The sequence below is a fragment of the Jaculus jaculus genome, chromosome X (assembly GCF_020740685.1).
Source record: "Jaculus jaculus isolate mJacJac1 chromosome X, mJacJac1.mat.Y.cur, whole genome shotgun sequence".
NCBI lineage: Eukaryota > Metazoa > Chordata > Mammalia > Rodentia > Dipodidae > Jaculus > Jaculus jaculus.
In genome coordinates this window covers 20,043,893-20,060,066 of record NC_059125.1, presented here as the reverse complement: position 1 = coordinate 20,060,066, position 16,174 = coordinate 20,043,893, and the positions used below count along the sequence as shown (strand labels likewise).

Sequence of the window (16,174 nt, the reverse complement as noted above, 5' to 3'; positions counted from 1 at the left end):
TTCTCTGTGACCAGATCAAGGCGGACTTGGAAGACCAGAATAAGATATCTCAATTTCATTGTGCAGACTCTGGGAAGCTCTTCCAGGTTTTTGTATGAAGGATTGCCATTTTCAGCAGTGTTCCTGTGAATTAGTTTCATGATGCTAATTGCACTGGTTTATTTAAGATTTTGGATGCCATGAACCGCGACTGTGGAATTCCACTCAGTCATTTGCAGGTAGATGGAGGAATGACCAGCAACAAAATTCTTATGCAGCTACAAGCAGACATTCTGTATATTCCAGTGGGTTAGTAACCTTCATTGCTTTGAACTCTGGGGGAAATGTTTGTTTGGAAGAACTGCCTGTTTTGACAGATGTGACTCCAAAGATGTTGATGTACCTGTCTCCCCTCAGTGAAGCCCTCTATGCCTGAAACAACTGCTCTTGGAGCTGCCATGGCAGCTGGGGCTGCAGAAGGGGTTGGTGTTTGGAGTCTTGAGCCCGAGGATTTGTCAGCCGTCACCATGGAGCGATTTGAACCTCAGATCAACGCTGAGGGTAAATTTAAATAATTAAAATATTAATGGCATATAGTGGTAATGACCTTGGGTGAGGAAATTGGCCATTCTGTTTCTTTACAAATTAAGGACCAAAGTAAAATAGCAAATTGTTATTTACCATTGCAGATTTGGCATCTAAACATATTGGGTTGTGGCTGAGTAAGTGTGAATAAGGGAAATCATTTCTTATGTAAGAGAAAAGAGACTCAAGTTACTTCTTTTTGTACTTGTTTTTTTTTGGGGGGGGGGTATTTCATGCTGACCTGGAATTCACTATCTAGTCTTAGGCTGGCCTCGAACTCACAGCAATCCTCTACTCACAACCTCTGCCTCCTGAGTGCCGGGATTAAAGGTATGTGCCACCATGTACAGCTCAAGACTAATAGATTAACAGCATATTATTTATTTATTTATTTATTTATTTGCAATGAGAAAGAGAGAGAATAGGGTTTCCAGGGCTTCTAGCTACTGCAGAGGAATTCCAGATGGATGCATCACTTTGTGCATCTGACTTCATGTTAGTACTGGAGAATTATACCTGGGCCATTAGGCCTTGCAGGCAAGCACCTTAACCACTGATTCATCTCTCCAGCCTCAGATTAGGAATTTTTAAAGCAAGATCGAAGATATTTTAGCCACTCACTCCTTATGTGTATACCCAATCATCTTTGGTGCTGTTGGCCCAGCTTTAGGACAGAGTTAAATGAGACACTGGCAACTTTGAAACCAAGTAGGACTAGTATTGCAGTCAGGGAACCATTGCTGGTAGAAATCACCCAACTAAGAGAGCTTCTAGGAAAGAGAGGTTTATTTTAGCTTACCGGCTCAAGGGGAAGCTCCACAATGGCAAGAGAAAACGGCCTGAGCAGAAGGTGGACATCACCCCCTGGCCAACATAAGGTGGACAATAACAACAGGAGAGTGTGCCAAACACTGGCGTTTGGAAACTGGCTATAACACCCATAAGCCCGCCCCCAACACTACACTGCCTTCAGGAGGCATTAATTCCCAAATCTCCATCAGCTGGGAACCTAGCATTCAGAACATCTAAGTTTATGGGGGACACCTGAATCAAACAACCACATTCCTCCCCTGACCCCCATAAACTATTAACCATCCATGATGTAAAATGGAATGCATTTAGTCCAATTTTCAAAGTCCCCATACTTTTTATCAATTCCAATGGTGTTCATACATCCCTATAGTCCAAGATCTTTTAACTGAGCCATAATACCTCAAAAAACCCATGATGGCACAGAATAAACATTCACACTGCAAAAGATGGCATTGGGCATAGCAAAGAAATACTCAAGCAATCCATGATTTAAACGTGGCAAACACCAAACTCTGTAGCTTCAAGTCCAAAAACTCTAGCTACTGACAAATCTCCAAGTCTGATAATTCTAACCAGCAATGCTTCTGTACCATTCCAATTCCACCCCTCCAGCCAAGCTACTCAGAGTCCTGGAAAACTTCATTGGGGCCGGCAGGTTTACCTTAGCAGCCATCTTGTGGTCCTGGCAGCTCCACTGGGTCTTCACTGCAATCCACGGTTCATCCTCATGGCCCCACGTGGTCTCCCTCCAGGCATCCAGCAATCCTGCTTCACACTGCCCACGGCCATTTCCAAAACACAAGACCGTGTTGCAAACTCAATGACCCTCTCTTATCTGTATTTCTTATAATCCACAATACCAGGTAGGGTGCCAATTTGTTAATCCAGGGGGCAATAAAGCAGGCTCTGAAGAACAGGACACTCCTTGAGCCCTCAGGCCCTTTCAAAGGAGTCTACATTCTTCCTGTTGCCCCAGTGCAGCTGGCCCAATCTCAATAGTCGTTAGCTCTCAAACAATTTGCAGGTGAACAGGCAGCAGTTTAGGCCTAAAAATTTCATTTTCTTCTGTGCCATATACCTCTGCTCACACCAGTCCATTTCTACACAGTGCAACCCTGCACAACTTATCAGGACACAGGCATAACAGAAAACCGCTCAAACAGCCATATCACTTTCTCACCCTCCTAAGGCAAACCTCACAGTCCATAGTTCTTACTTCCTTCAGGCCTTTCAGCTCTGACCAGAATAGTCCATCAAGCTGTACTTACAGCACTGCAAGGCGTCTCTTAGGCCAAGGTTTCAACTCCTTCCACATTCCTCTTGAAAATCAGTTCCAAAAGGCCAGAGCCACCCAGTCAGGTGTCTAGCAGCAACCCCACTCTTGGTACCACTTTACTGTTGCAGTCCGGTTTGCATTGCTGGTAAAAATCACCCAACCAAGAGCAGCTTCTGGGAAAAAAAGAGGTTTATTTTGGCTTACAGGCTTGAGGGGAAGCTCCAGTATGGCAGGGGAAAATGATGGCATGAGTAGAGGGTGGACATCAACCACTGGCCTACATAAGGTGGACAATAGCAGCAGGCGAGTATGTCAAACACTGGTAAGGGGAAAGTGGCTATAACACCCATAAGCCTGCCCCCAACAATACACTCCCTCCAGGAAGCATTAGCTCCCAAATCTCCATCAGCTGGGAACCTAGAATTCAGAACAACTAAGTTTATGGGGGACACCTGAATCAAACTACCTCAACCAGTTTAACAAAGGCTGCTACAGTCTAAATACATAAAAATTAAAAATCTCTCTTAGTAGTTAAGGTACTTGCCTTCAAAGTCTAATGAACAAAGTTCAATTCCCTAGTACCCACATAAAGCCAGATGCACAAAATGGAGCATGCATCTGAGTTCATTTGCAGTGTTGAGAAGCTCTGTCATACCCATTTTCTATGTCCATCTCTTCTTCTCCCTATGTTCACACTTTTAAAAAAGAATATTTATTTATTTGAGAGAGCGAGAGAGAAAGAGGCAGATAGAAAGAGAACGAGAGAGAGATACTGGGCGCACCAGAGCCTCTAGCCACTGCAAACAAACTCCAGATGCATGTGCCCCCTTGTGCATCTAGCTTATGTGGGTAGTGGGGAATTGAACCTAGGTCCTTTGGCTTTGCAGGCAAATGCCTTAATGCTAAGCCATCACTCTAGCCCTTTACTCTCTACTGTAAACAAATAAATAAAAATATTTTTAAAAAACAAATAAAGCCAGGTGGTGGTACTTGCTTTTAATCTCAGCACTCATGAGGCAGAGGTAGGAGAATTGCTATGAGTTCAAGACCAGTCTGAAACCACATAGTGAATTCTGGGTCAGCCTGGGGTAGAGTGAGACCCTAAAAAAAAAAAAAAGAAGGAAAGAAACTAAACTAAGCCAGTAGCTGTAATCAGTATCTTAATACAGTGATGGATCTCAAATTTAAATAAATGTGAATTGGAAAATACGGTTTTATATATTGACTTACGTTTGATAACTGTAGATACCTATACATAAAAGGGCATCAAAGTAGATGTTGACCTATGTGGGAAATGTTTTCCAATGAATTTTTGTTTCCTTTCCTAGAAGATTATGTCAGAGTTTCTTTCTTAAAATTTTTTTGTAATGCCAGGTAAAATGTGAATTTCAAAAATACTTCTTTCTTGTGAAAAACAAACCAACTCTTTCAATAGGCGGATAACATTCCCAGTAGATATTTGGCCTGGAAATGCTTAGGTCATGCTTAAAGCAGGGAAGTTTGTTGCAGAGGGTTTAGGATTACTGGGTTCTGAGGTAAGCCTTCTTCACTGCCTAAGCCTGGCGCTGAGCAGCTGTCCTCACTTTTCTCAGCCCATCCCCCACCTGTCCTGGGAACCCACATAGAAACAGTTCATTCCTCCAGCTAACAGTTGTTTAAAGGCAGCTGCAGGCCAGAGATTGCTACTGACATAGGGAGGGCTACAGAGGAGACCAAGGTTTTGCCCTTCAGGAAAGTCAAGTATACTGAGAAAGGTAGGTGAAGCTGTTGGAGGTATGTGGGGCATTCTGTGGAAAGAGGAAATGAGCTAGATGTGCAACATTACAGCCATCTTTGAAGCGTGTGGTCCTTGACTCTTAGTCCCTCGGCAAGTGCAGGGCAGTGGGAAGGCTGGGAGGCCTAGAGAAGTCTAGGACCTGCGCGGTTCAGTAGCTGTCGGAGGAGTACAGCATCATTGCTCCTTTTGTGAATGTTCATGTGAAAGCCCATGTCAAGATGTCATAGGTCTTCTGGGAATGGAATCTTTTGAGAAACTGGTATTTGCTAATTTGACTGGGACAAAATCAATTCCCTTTTCGGATTCAGCACCGCTTGCTTGTGAATGGCTCTGCCTTCTTAGGGAGTAGTATCTTTTTAACTGTCCCCCTTAAGTCTCATGCTAACGTTCTGCTATCATTCTTTTTAAAATATGTTTTTTTTTTTTAAATATTTTTTTGTTCATTTTTTATTTATTTATTTGAGAGCGACAGACACAGAGAGAAAGACAGATAGAGGGAGAGAGAGAGAATGGGCGTGCCAGGGCTTCCAGCCACTGCAAATGAACTCCAGACACGTGTGCCCCCTTGTCCATCTGGCTAACATGGGACCTGGGGGACCGAGCCTCGAACCAGGGTCCTTAGGCTTCACAGGCAAGCGCTTAACCGCTAAGCCATCTCTCCAGCCCTAAAATATGTTTTTTTTAATATTTAATTTTTATTTATTTATTTGAGAGAGAGAGAGAGATAGAAATAGGCAGGTAGACAGAGAGAATGGGCGCGCCAGGGCCTCCAGCCACTGCAAACGAACTCCAGACGCGTGCGCCCCCTTGTGCATCTGGCTAACGTGGGTCCTGGGGAGTCGAGCCTCGAACCTGGGTCGTAGGCTACACGGGCAAGCGCTTAACCACTAAGCCATCTCTCCAGCCCTAACATGTGTTTTATGTCTTTATTTACAAGAAGGGGGAGAGAGAGAATATGAGAATGGGTCACTGCAAATGAACTCTAGATACATGCATCACTTTGCGCTTTACGTTGGCTCTGGGGAATCAAACCCAGATTGTTGGGCATTGCAGGCAAGTGCCTTAACTGCCTGCTGAGCCGTTTCTCCAGCCCTTGCTATTATTAATCTTACTTCCACTTTCCAGATATCTCTTCCATTCATTGTTATCCACCAGCAGGCATGTGCTCTCAAATCTGTGTCCCAGTTAATCACCCACTTTTAGTTTAATATATGCAAAACTTTGTCAAGAATGCCAAGTAATCATAAGTATGGCACTTAGACCATTTAAGACAGCTGTCATAGTTGTGTGTTTTTTCTACCTTCTAATTCTAGAAAGTGAAATTCGTTACTCCACCTGGAAGAAAGCGGTGATGAAGTCAATTGGTTGGGTTACAACTCAATCTCCGGAAAGTGGTAAAATGTTTCTTATTGGTTGCTATTAACATTTCTTTCTTAGTGTGTTAAAGAATTTATCTAAGTGTTTAGCTATTTATATACTTAGCCAGGCTGCTCTGAAGAAAACATTATCACATGTATAAAGATTATAGCATTTTGCAAACATTTAAAAATTCTTCACCTCCATTGAAAATTATCAGCTTACTATGCATACTTTCACTGTATCCTAGCATATCTTTATTTATGATTTATTCCTGGCACTTCAATTAATAACTGAATTATCCAAAAGTAAAATTATTATTTCTGGTATCTTCTTAATGAAAAGAAAAATCAATTTCAAATCTTTTTTGTTTTCCCTCTTGCTGCTAATGTATGCCCTTTCTGGGAGGCTGTCCTTACGTTCTGAACCAATTGAAAAGTGTATTAATTTCAGAATATATTCTGCAATTTTTACTTCTGATTCAAAATACTTAGGGAATGCATATAATAAGAATTTCTTTAGGGTCAAAAAGGATGAAGTGTACTAAATACAATGGAATTGGAAATATTACTATAGCTTGAAAAATGCTTTGGACAGAAAATAGAGAAGTAATTTATTTTAGCAGGATTAAGCAAACCATTCAGATGTCCTCAGCCTTAAGCTGCCTTTTCTGACATATTAATTCTTTTTTTCTCAATTTTTATTAACATTTTCTATGACTCTAATTCTTTACTAAATACAAAATGTGGCCAGTGACATCAAAGCATATGCTTTAATGGAGAAAATTTTATAAATGAAATATTAACGGAAGGCAAGTATAGAACTGCTTTTAAGGGCTGAGGAGATGGCTCACAGTAAAGGTCTTTGCATGCAAAGCCTGTGTCTGGAGTTTATTTGTAGAGGTAAGAGGTTGTAGTACGGTGCTTGCTCTCTCTCTCTCTCTTAAATAAAAACGTAAAAGAATATTTTATTTAAAAAAAGAACTGTGGGGGCTGGAGAGATGGCTTAGCAGTTTAGGCTCTTTCCTGCAAAGCCTAATGATACAGGTTGGATTCACTAGTACCCACAAAACCTCAGATTCACAAAGTGGCGCCTGCATCTGGAGTTTGTTTGCAGTGGCTGGGGGCCCTGGCATGTCAATTCTGTCTTTTTTCTCTTCTCTTTATCTCTCTCTGCTTGCAAATAAATAAATAAAAATATTAGAAAGTAAAAATAAAACAAGAGCTTCTTTTTAATATATGTGGCCTTTGGGAGAAGTTTTCCAAACAGTTCACTTCCACTGCTAACTGGGATCTGTATTTTTAGGTCTGTTCCTGTTTGAAGATTTCATTGTTTTTCCATCTAACATATACATGTACTTTGTGTTGTTCTTTGAGGTAGTATCTTGCTTTAGCCAGGCTGACCTAAAATTCACTATGTAGACTCAGACTGCCCTTGAACTCACAGCGATCCTCCTACCTCTGTTACCAGAGTGCTGTGATTAAAGGTGTCCATCACCGTTCCCAGCCTATCCTTTTTTTAAATTTATTTTTTTTTTAATTTTTATTTATTTATTTGAGAGCGACAGACACAGAGAGAAACACAGGTAGAGGGAGAGAGAGAGAATGGGCACGCCAGGGCTTCCAGCCTCTGCAAACGAACTCCAGACGCATGCGCCCCCTTGTGCATCTGGCTAACGTGGGACCTGGGGAACCGAGCCTCGAACCGGGGTCCTTAGGCTTCACAGGCAAGCGCTTAACCGCTAAGCCATCTGTCCAGCCCTTTACATTTATTTTTATTGACAACTTCCATAATTATAGATAATAACCCATGGTAATTCACTCCCTCTCCTCACTTTCCCTTTTGAAACTCTACTCTCCATCATATCCCTTCCCCCTCTCAGTCTTTTTTATTTTGATGTCATGATATTCTATTCCCATTATGACAGTCTTGTGTAGGCAGTGTCAGGCACTGTGAGGTCATGGATATCCAGGCCATTTTGTGTCTGGAGGAGCACATTGTAAGGAGTCCTACCCTTCCTTTGGCTCTTACTTTTTTTTTTTTTTTTTTTTTGGTTTTTCAAGGTAGAGTCTCACTCTGGTCCAGGCTGACCTGGAATTAGCACTGTCATCTCAGGGTGGCCTTGAACTCATGGCAATCCTCCTACCTCTGCCTCCCGAGTGCTAGGATTACAGGCGTGTGCCACCACGCCCGGCTGGCTCTTACATTTTTTTCACCACCTCTTCTGCAATTGACCCTGAGCCATGGAAGGTGTGATTGAGATATTTCAGTGCTGAGCACTCCTCTGTCACTTCTTTTCAGAACCATGTGAGTAATCCCAAGGTTACTACCATCTGAAAAGAGAAGGTTCTCTAACCCAAAATGAGAGTAGCATTAATGTATGGGTATGAACGTTAAGAGAAGTGCTTACTGGGCAGTTTGGTGAGCATAGTATGTACTTTTACCTACACAGCAGCACACATTATACCCCTAGGGCTCACGACTACACCTGTTGCAAGTTTTCATTATCAGGGATATATTCCCTTCCTGGAGTGGGCCTCCAGTCCAATTAGAGGGCAGTTGGCTTCCCCAATAACAGACATGCCACTATTGCACCAGTTGGCTCACTTGGCTTGTCTGACCAAATTACTTTTTTAAATTTATTTTTATTAGATATGGATATATTTATTAAGTAAACAACACATGTTGGTACCATCCTTTACCTCCTCCCTGCCCATTTTATGAAGAGGCCCTCCTAGTTGGGGATGAAGTTCAATTCTATGGGGATTGTGGGTCATACATTATGGGGGCAGCCACCCGAGTGCTGGTATTAAAGGTGTGTACCACCATGCTTGGCCAACAAGTTTATTTTTGCTGAGGCTACAATTTTGATATCTGTTAGAATTTAAGTTATTTGCCATAAATACTTACCTAGCACACTGCTAGCTGCTGTGTGAGCTGTAACACATATTAGCCCTTTTGCTCTAATTCAATGGCTTATGTGAAATTGAGTTACATGTGTTTTTTTTCCCCCACTAACTGAACCCTTGTTAATAACACAAAACTTGAATCTTCCTATTTTCCTTGGCCCTCCCCTGCACATTTACTAGAAGTTGAAGATACAATTTTAGCTACAAAATTGTCACTGAGCCAATTCATCATTTTCCCTTTATGTTCCTTACTTCAATGAATTTACAATGCCATGAAAAAGTAATATTAATAAAAATTGTATTTGTTTTCTTTTGTATTTTTCTTTTGTTTCTCTCTTATTTAAATGTTTTTATTTACATTTTTATTTATTTGAGAGAGAGAAAGAGAGAGAGTGGATGGGTGTGTCAGGGCCTCTAGCCACTGCAAATGGACTCCACATGCACGCACCATCTTCTGCATCGGTCTTATGTGGGTTCTGGGGAATTGAACCTGGCTCATTTGGCTTTGCAGTCATGTGCCTTAAATGCTAAGCCATCTCACCAGCCCTGTTTCTTCCTTTTTTTTTTAATATTTTTTGTCCATTATTTATTTATTTATTTGAGAGTGACAGGCACAGAGCGAAAGACAGATAGAGGGAGAGAGAGAGAGAATGGGCGCGCCAGGGCTTCCGGCCACTGCAAGCAAACTCCAGACGTGTGCGCCCCCTTGTGCATCTGGCTAACGTGGGACCTGGGGAATCAAGCCTCGAACTGGGGTCCCTAGGCTTCACAGGCAAGCGCTTAACTGCTAAGCCATCTCTCCAGCCCTCTTTTTTTGTTTATATATATATTTTTTAGATTTTAAAATATTTTTTTTCTTTTTTTGAGAGAGAAAGAGACAGATACAGAGAGAATGGGTGTGTCAGTGTCTCTAGCCACTGCAAACAAACACCACACAGACATATGTGCCACCTTGTGCATCTGAATTTATGTGGGTACTGGGGAATTGAACCTGTGTCCTTAGGTTTGCAGGCAAGCACCTTAACCACTGTCATCTTTTCAGCCCTATTTATTATTTTTTTGGACAGGGCCTCTTAACTAAAGCTGGCCTCAAATGCACTATGTAGCCAAAGATGACCTTGAATTTCTGATCTTTCTGCCTCTTCCCCTCAAGTTCAGGAATTACAGGTGTATTCCACCATGTCCATCTTAAAAACTTGTATTTCATTATTTCTGAGATAGGGTCTCACTCTAGCACAGGCTGACCTGGAATTTACTTGGTAATCTCAGGCTGGCCGTAATCTCACAATGCTCCTTCTAACTTTGCCTCACAAGTGTTGGCAATTAAAGGTGAGTGTAACCATGCTCAGCTTTTTATTTTTGAGGTAAAGTCTGACTCTACCTCTTTAGTTCGAGGCTGGTCTAGAACTCATAGCTATCCTGCTCCTCTGTCTGCCAAGTGCTGGAATCAAAAGCATGTGCCATCATGCCCAGCTATTTTTTTAATTTATTTATTTGCAAGCAGAGATATAGTGAGAGGAAATGAGTATGTTGGCACTTCCAGCCGCTGCCAACAAACTCCAAATGCATGAGCCACTTTGTGCATGTGCCTTTAAATTGGTACTGGGAATCAAACCTGGGTCATTAGGCTTTGCAGGCAAGTGATTTAACTGCTGATCCATCTTTCCAAGCCCTGAAGTAATTTGTGAAATTTAGAAGACTGTAATTTAGTTTCCATTACAGTAATATTTCCAGGTACACTTCATTGCACAGCAAATTCTGTTAAAAAACCAATCAATGAGTTAGCAGAAACAGGGTTTTAAATTCATATGAAATATGCTCATATAACCTTTCTTAGATAACCAAAGAGCTTGGGGTGAATTGGATATCTCATTTAATGTCATAGGTGGAAAGTTCTAGAAAGCTCAAATCGACAGCCTCCCAAAAAGTTCTCTATAGGCTCTTCGGCTTTGCCAGTGGAAGGCTAATATTGGTCTATATTTACTGTGTTCTTGGCTTGTTGTGGCATGCTATCTGTATTGTTTGTTAACTCTCATAAGCCTTGACAGTGATTATATTTTTGATTTGAAGTAATAACTCTTTGCTAGCTTTTATGAATATGCTATTTTATAACTTATTTTGTTTTGCTATCATGTGATTGATTCTTAACATCAATATTGTAATTATGTGTCTCTCTTTTGGTTTGCTTGACTGGAATTCCCTTCTACTTGGATGACCACAGGTGACCCTAGTATCTTCTGTAGTCTGCCCTTGGGCTTTTTTATAGTGAGTAGCATGGTAATGTTTATCGGAGCAAGGTACATCTCAGGTTAGTTACTCTTTAAATTAGACAAATTTTATTAGTTAGATTTAATGTGTTTATGTGTAACTCAGCAGAAATTTTTCAGTGTTTTTCATTCTTCCTATGTTTAAGAACCTGGAAAATCAGTTGGAGGTCTAATGAGTTATATAAATCCATGTCTTTTAGGTTGGTCAAAATAAAAGTCTGTTGTGAATTTCTTTAAACTTTTTAAGCACTTATTGGATGATTTTTTGGTAAATATTGTCAGCTGCAGCAGTAAGCAAAAGGACAAAGGGCAAATGTCAATGTTTACATGAAAAGACCTCTGGAGTGACTGATGAGAGTGAAGGACAATTTTGCCATTAACTGTCTTGGTTTTCCAATAACCACAAATTGTTCTTCAGACTTCTGAAAATGAGCTCAGGAAATCTTAATCATTTAGTTATCACAAGAATTTTGGCCAGACCATGTTAGCAGAGTTCTTATGAAACTTGATAACCAGAGAAGACATATAGTCACTTTTACTTTATTTAAAAGAATACGTTTTGTGAACTTAAGTCATTTAAATTGCTGGTTAAATAAATTAGAGTTGAAATAAAATAAATATTATTTTTGTTACTCAATATTCTTATGAAAGTAAAATAGCTCAGCATGTTATGAAAAGAATTGCACAGTCAGTGTTAATTTAAATATAATTGCCACTTTGGAGGTACTTTTTTTTTTTTTTTGCTTTTTCGAGGTAGAGTCTCAATGTGGTCCAGGCTGACCTGGAATTAACTATGTAGTCTCAGGGTAGCCTTGAACTCATGGCAATCCTCTATCCTCTGCCTCCTGAGTGCTGGGATTAAAGGCGTTCGCCCCCACCCCCAGCCCTTGGAGGTACTTTTGATGCTAGTTCAATTTTTCTTCAAATTACTTAAATGGAAACAAGTTGTTTCTTGTTCCATATGCTTCAATGAAAGTGAAATACATGTTTTAAAATCTTTATGTTTAGAGAAAGAGCTAAATTATCTCTTGTTTAATAAGATGATGCCTGACCAGGGTTTAAATAGTTAAATGTAAACTTCACTAATGTGAAGGGACATCTGTTTATAGAAAGCTGACAAATAATTTTTGAAATTGGCTATAAATATGAGTTGAAAATTATTTACATCACCAGAACATTAAACTACCTTCTTAATTTTTTAGGTTATTTATGAGCAATTTTGAATTACTTGTATGAGAATTCAAAATTATATTCTTTAATCTTTTTCAATAGTCTGCATATTCAAGCAGAATATTTTTTTCCAAATCTTCTGCTTCTAGGCTAACAGTGCCTTATTTTGGTATTAGTGGCTAATATGCCAAGATTTCTGATGACATAGGTAATAGAATTAGTAGATATTCATTCATATCTGTTTCTCAGGAGTGTTTGCTGAATGACTAAGCATTCCTATGAGAACTAGAATTTCAACTTACAAAGAAATGTAAACTGTTTTAGAAACTGTTATATTGAGCTGGGGGTCGGTATGTGGCATACATCTTTAATCCCAGCAGGCTGAGATAGGAGGATCCACTGTGAGTTCAAGGCCAACCTGGGAATACAGGTCAGCCTGGGCTAAAGTGAGACCCTACCTTGGGGGAAAAAATATTTCTATTACTTTTCATTATCCTGAGTACTTTTGCTATATGACTATCTGGAAAAGATAAGAAAACAAACATCACAGCTGGAAGTCTTCAATGATTTTATTATTGCTGTTTCTATTTTGGTACTATGACAGCAAGAAAGGTCCTGGAATTTGAAAATTAAAACATGTAAACTCCTTCTAAGCTAAAGGGCACATTAAATAGTTAAACTATTGGACTTTAAAATACATATGGTCAAAAATAGTGAGTTGTTTGCCTTGGCAGACAATGATCAACATTGGTAATATTTGCTAATTCTGGAGTTTGCCTAGTTGGATTTGCCTCTTATTTGTGAAGCTTCATGTAGAAATCATATGGAATTTTTAGGTCAGTAAATGATTGAATTGTTTTAACTCCTGAGTTACATACATGTCTTACTCATTTCTGTGGATTTTGTTCCCCATTTTAGGTATCCCATAAGCAGTACCACCTCATGGATTCCCAAGATGCAAGCTTTTTATATAATGAGAGAATGCAGCAATCCTGTTTCATAATGTGATGACACTATTCAAAGACTCTGATTTTTATGCATAAGTCACTTGCTGTATGATCCTCCAAAGTAGACCTGTGGTTTGAAATAAAGGAAATGCAGCAGAAAGAATGCTCCAGAAACATTTAGTGTGTGCTTCTAAAAATATCAACAATTAAAGTTGGGCCAGTCACCTTTGGGGCTGACCCCCTCCATTGTCATAATGTCCTACCCCATTCCCTATAAGATCTAGGATGGATCCATATCTTCTCCATTGGAATCTGTCAGGAAATATATTCAGGTGCTAATGGACCAAGATTTGATTTGATTTGATTCTCTGCACTACACATGTCTGATGATGGGGTTATTAGTAACCTGCTAAGTACGTGACTTCCTTTTCTTTGTTTTTAACAGACCCTAAATATCTTATTTTCTACATATATAAAGACCATGGCATCTTTATGGCATCTTCATTGCAAACTCAAATGGAAATTTGTATATTTCTTAGATGTAATTAATCACATTAGATGATGATTTGCTATTCTCATAACTTGGACATTTTCCTGAAAAGTTTTGGGCAAGCTGAACTTCCTCAGATATTTTAATATCTCTAATTATGACTTTTGTCTGGATCTTATAGGGAAGGATACTCTTTCTTTTTTTATCTCTCATTTTTATATTTTTTATTTTGTATGTATAACATACATGCCTATATATTTTATATACTGAGCATAGCCCATTTATAAATTAAGAATGCATTGTATTCAGTGGGTTATAATAGGGCTGGTCTTAAGTGGACTACTACATATATATATGCATATGTATATAAATATGTATACATATTTGGGCAATGGTTATGCATATAATTTACCAGGATGAATTTTTTTTCTTAAAGAGTTAACATTTAAAATTAAAGTATAAAACGTTAAAAAACAAAAAAATTAAAGTATATGTTCTATGTCAATAAAATGTACTTTATTATGACTTCAACTATATTTCTTATACTCTACTTTTCAAATTTAATTGTCTTAGCTGAAGACATGCTTTACAAAAAAAAAAAAAACAACTTTAGCATAGTATGGCAGATGTTGCTCTTAAACACAAATACTAGTCCAAATGAAATTATTTTTCCTCTTAGTTACTTTTTTACATAGTTTAAGTCCTTTTATGGAATTGAGAAAATGTCAAAAAATAAAAGGGGAAAATGTATGACTAAAGCTACAAATGTCTTAAATGTTACTAATTGTTAATAAGTTATTATTTTTGACTGAGATTATAGAGAATTATCCCTGTCTAGATGTTATGTTACATCTGATAAAAAAGTATCATTTTAAGTGTTAAATATTTAGTATTATGTTAATAAGAACTCACTAATCTAGCCTCCCAACACCAATTTTTAAAGTACCTTAAACTCAATTTTTTTGCAGTAATCAAAGATGTATCACTTCCTAATTTTTGCCTTCTGGCATTGCTAGATGGAAAAAACTATATGCTAATGGAAAAAGTTGTGTTTGGAATAATGGTAGTTTAAATATTCTGTTCTGATTGCTGTTTCTAAATTATTAAGTCTCTTGGTTTTATTGATGCAGTTGCCACTTAGGTGACATCAATATAGGAAAATACTGTGAACTACTTTGTAGCAGGGATACTTTTAAACATAGTTATGCTTCTACAAAGGTAGGTTGAGTTGATTGTAAATAATTGTGCAAATCACTGTCCAGATAATGTTACGATTACATTAATTTTTCTATGCCACTCAAGGTTTATAAGTGTTTGAAATTGTATGCATTGATAATTAATGATAAATTTACTTAAAATAAATTGACCTTTATTTCTGATTTGCATTTCTCATTTACAGATGAAAATTAAATTAACATAAATGTTCCAACAAACATGAATCTCAGAGGTTAGCCCTTGGTCAGGTACACTGTATTAGGGGAGACTAAACTGTTCCTTCACAGCATTTCCGGAAAATGCCCTTGATTATCAAGAGTCTCTCACAGCTAACTGACCATGTGAGGGTCTCAATTTCTGCCTCAGCTTCTCTCTGCCTGGGTTAGTATATGCACCCCATTGTACTCTCAACTCAATAGCCAACAACATCTCAATCTTGTTCCTTAGCAAAATCAGTAAAAACAAACAATAATTTGGTAATGGTATCTTTTATTATTTTTTATCTATTTTTTTTTCCTGTTCAGGGTAGGGTCTCACAGAAATCCTTCCACCTCTGCCACCCAAGTGCTGGGATTAAAGGTGTGTGCCACCATGCCCAGCTCTTTTTTTTCTTTTACATGACAATAGTTTTATTGTGTAAAAATTGACAGATTTCAATTGTTGTGGTATCTCTGTTGCTTCTTTGTTTCTTGGCACAGCTACATATACTTACATCTCCCAGCTGGAAGCTTCGCCCAGGTTATGTTTTAATAGGCATGGATCATTTTCACTTGGGTATGCAGTTTCTTTTTGGAATGATGAAAATATTCAGAACTTGGAGGTTCAAGAGTGGTGAACAGGAAGCCTAGAGAGCTTTTATTTTGTTTTCAACAAACCATCTTTGTGATTTTATTCATTCATTTATTTATGAGGAAGGGGAAAGGGTATGCCAGGACCTCTTGTAGGTACAAACTCTAGAAGCATTAACCACTGTGTGCATCTAGCCTTACTTGGATACTAAGGAATCAAACTAGGGCTGGCAGGCTTTGCAAACAAGTGCCTTTAACCACTGAGCAGTCTTCCCTTCCCTTGCTCCTGTAATGGTATCTTAAGAGGTTTTTTTTTTTTTTTTTTTTTGCAGGCGGGGGGGGGCAGGCGTAGTGGTAGATGCTTTTAATCCCAGCCCTTGGAAGGTAGAGATAGGAAGATTACCGTAAATTAAAGGCAACTGTGAAACTACATCGTGAATTCCAGGTCAGCCTGGGCTAGAGTAAGACCCTATCCTAAAAAAAAAAAAAAAAAAAAAAAAAAAAAAAATTTACAAAGTTTTTTTTTTTAGTATATGCATTTTGAAATCCTCATAGTAAACAAGCAAGCAAGCACTTTTAAATGCTGAGTCACCTTTTTAGCT

The 16,174-nt window shown here is 38.8% G+C and overlaps 1 protein-coding gene across 5 annotated transcripts in view; it reads left to right on the top strand.

Annotated features, from left to right (window-relative positions):
* The window catches only part of Gk (glycerol kinase), a 111,500-nt gene extending 96,552 nt beyond the window's left edge, over positions 1-14,948 (top strand). For 4 of the 5 annotated variants that reach the window (XM_004663686.3, XM_045140907.1, XM_045140906.1 and 1 more), the window contains 5 exons: positions 168-288; positions 397-540; positions 5,744-5,824; positions 10,917-11,003; positions 13,051-14,948. In XM_004663686.3, coding sequence (XP_004663743.1) covers positions 168-288; positions 397-540; positions 5,744-5,824; positions 10,917-11,003; positions 13,051-13,061 — 444 coding nt within the window. In that variant the 3' untranslated portion in view covers positions 13,062-14,948. The remainder of the gene's footprint in view (positions 1-167; positions 289-396; positions 541-5,743; positions 5,825-10,916; positions 11,004-13,050) is intronic. The other variant, XM_045140908.1, reaches the window with a different exon arrangement.
* Positions 14,949-16,174: the final 1,226 nt, after the last annotated feature.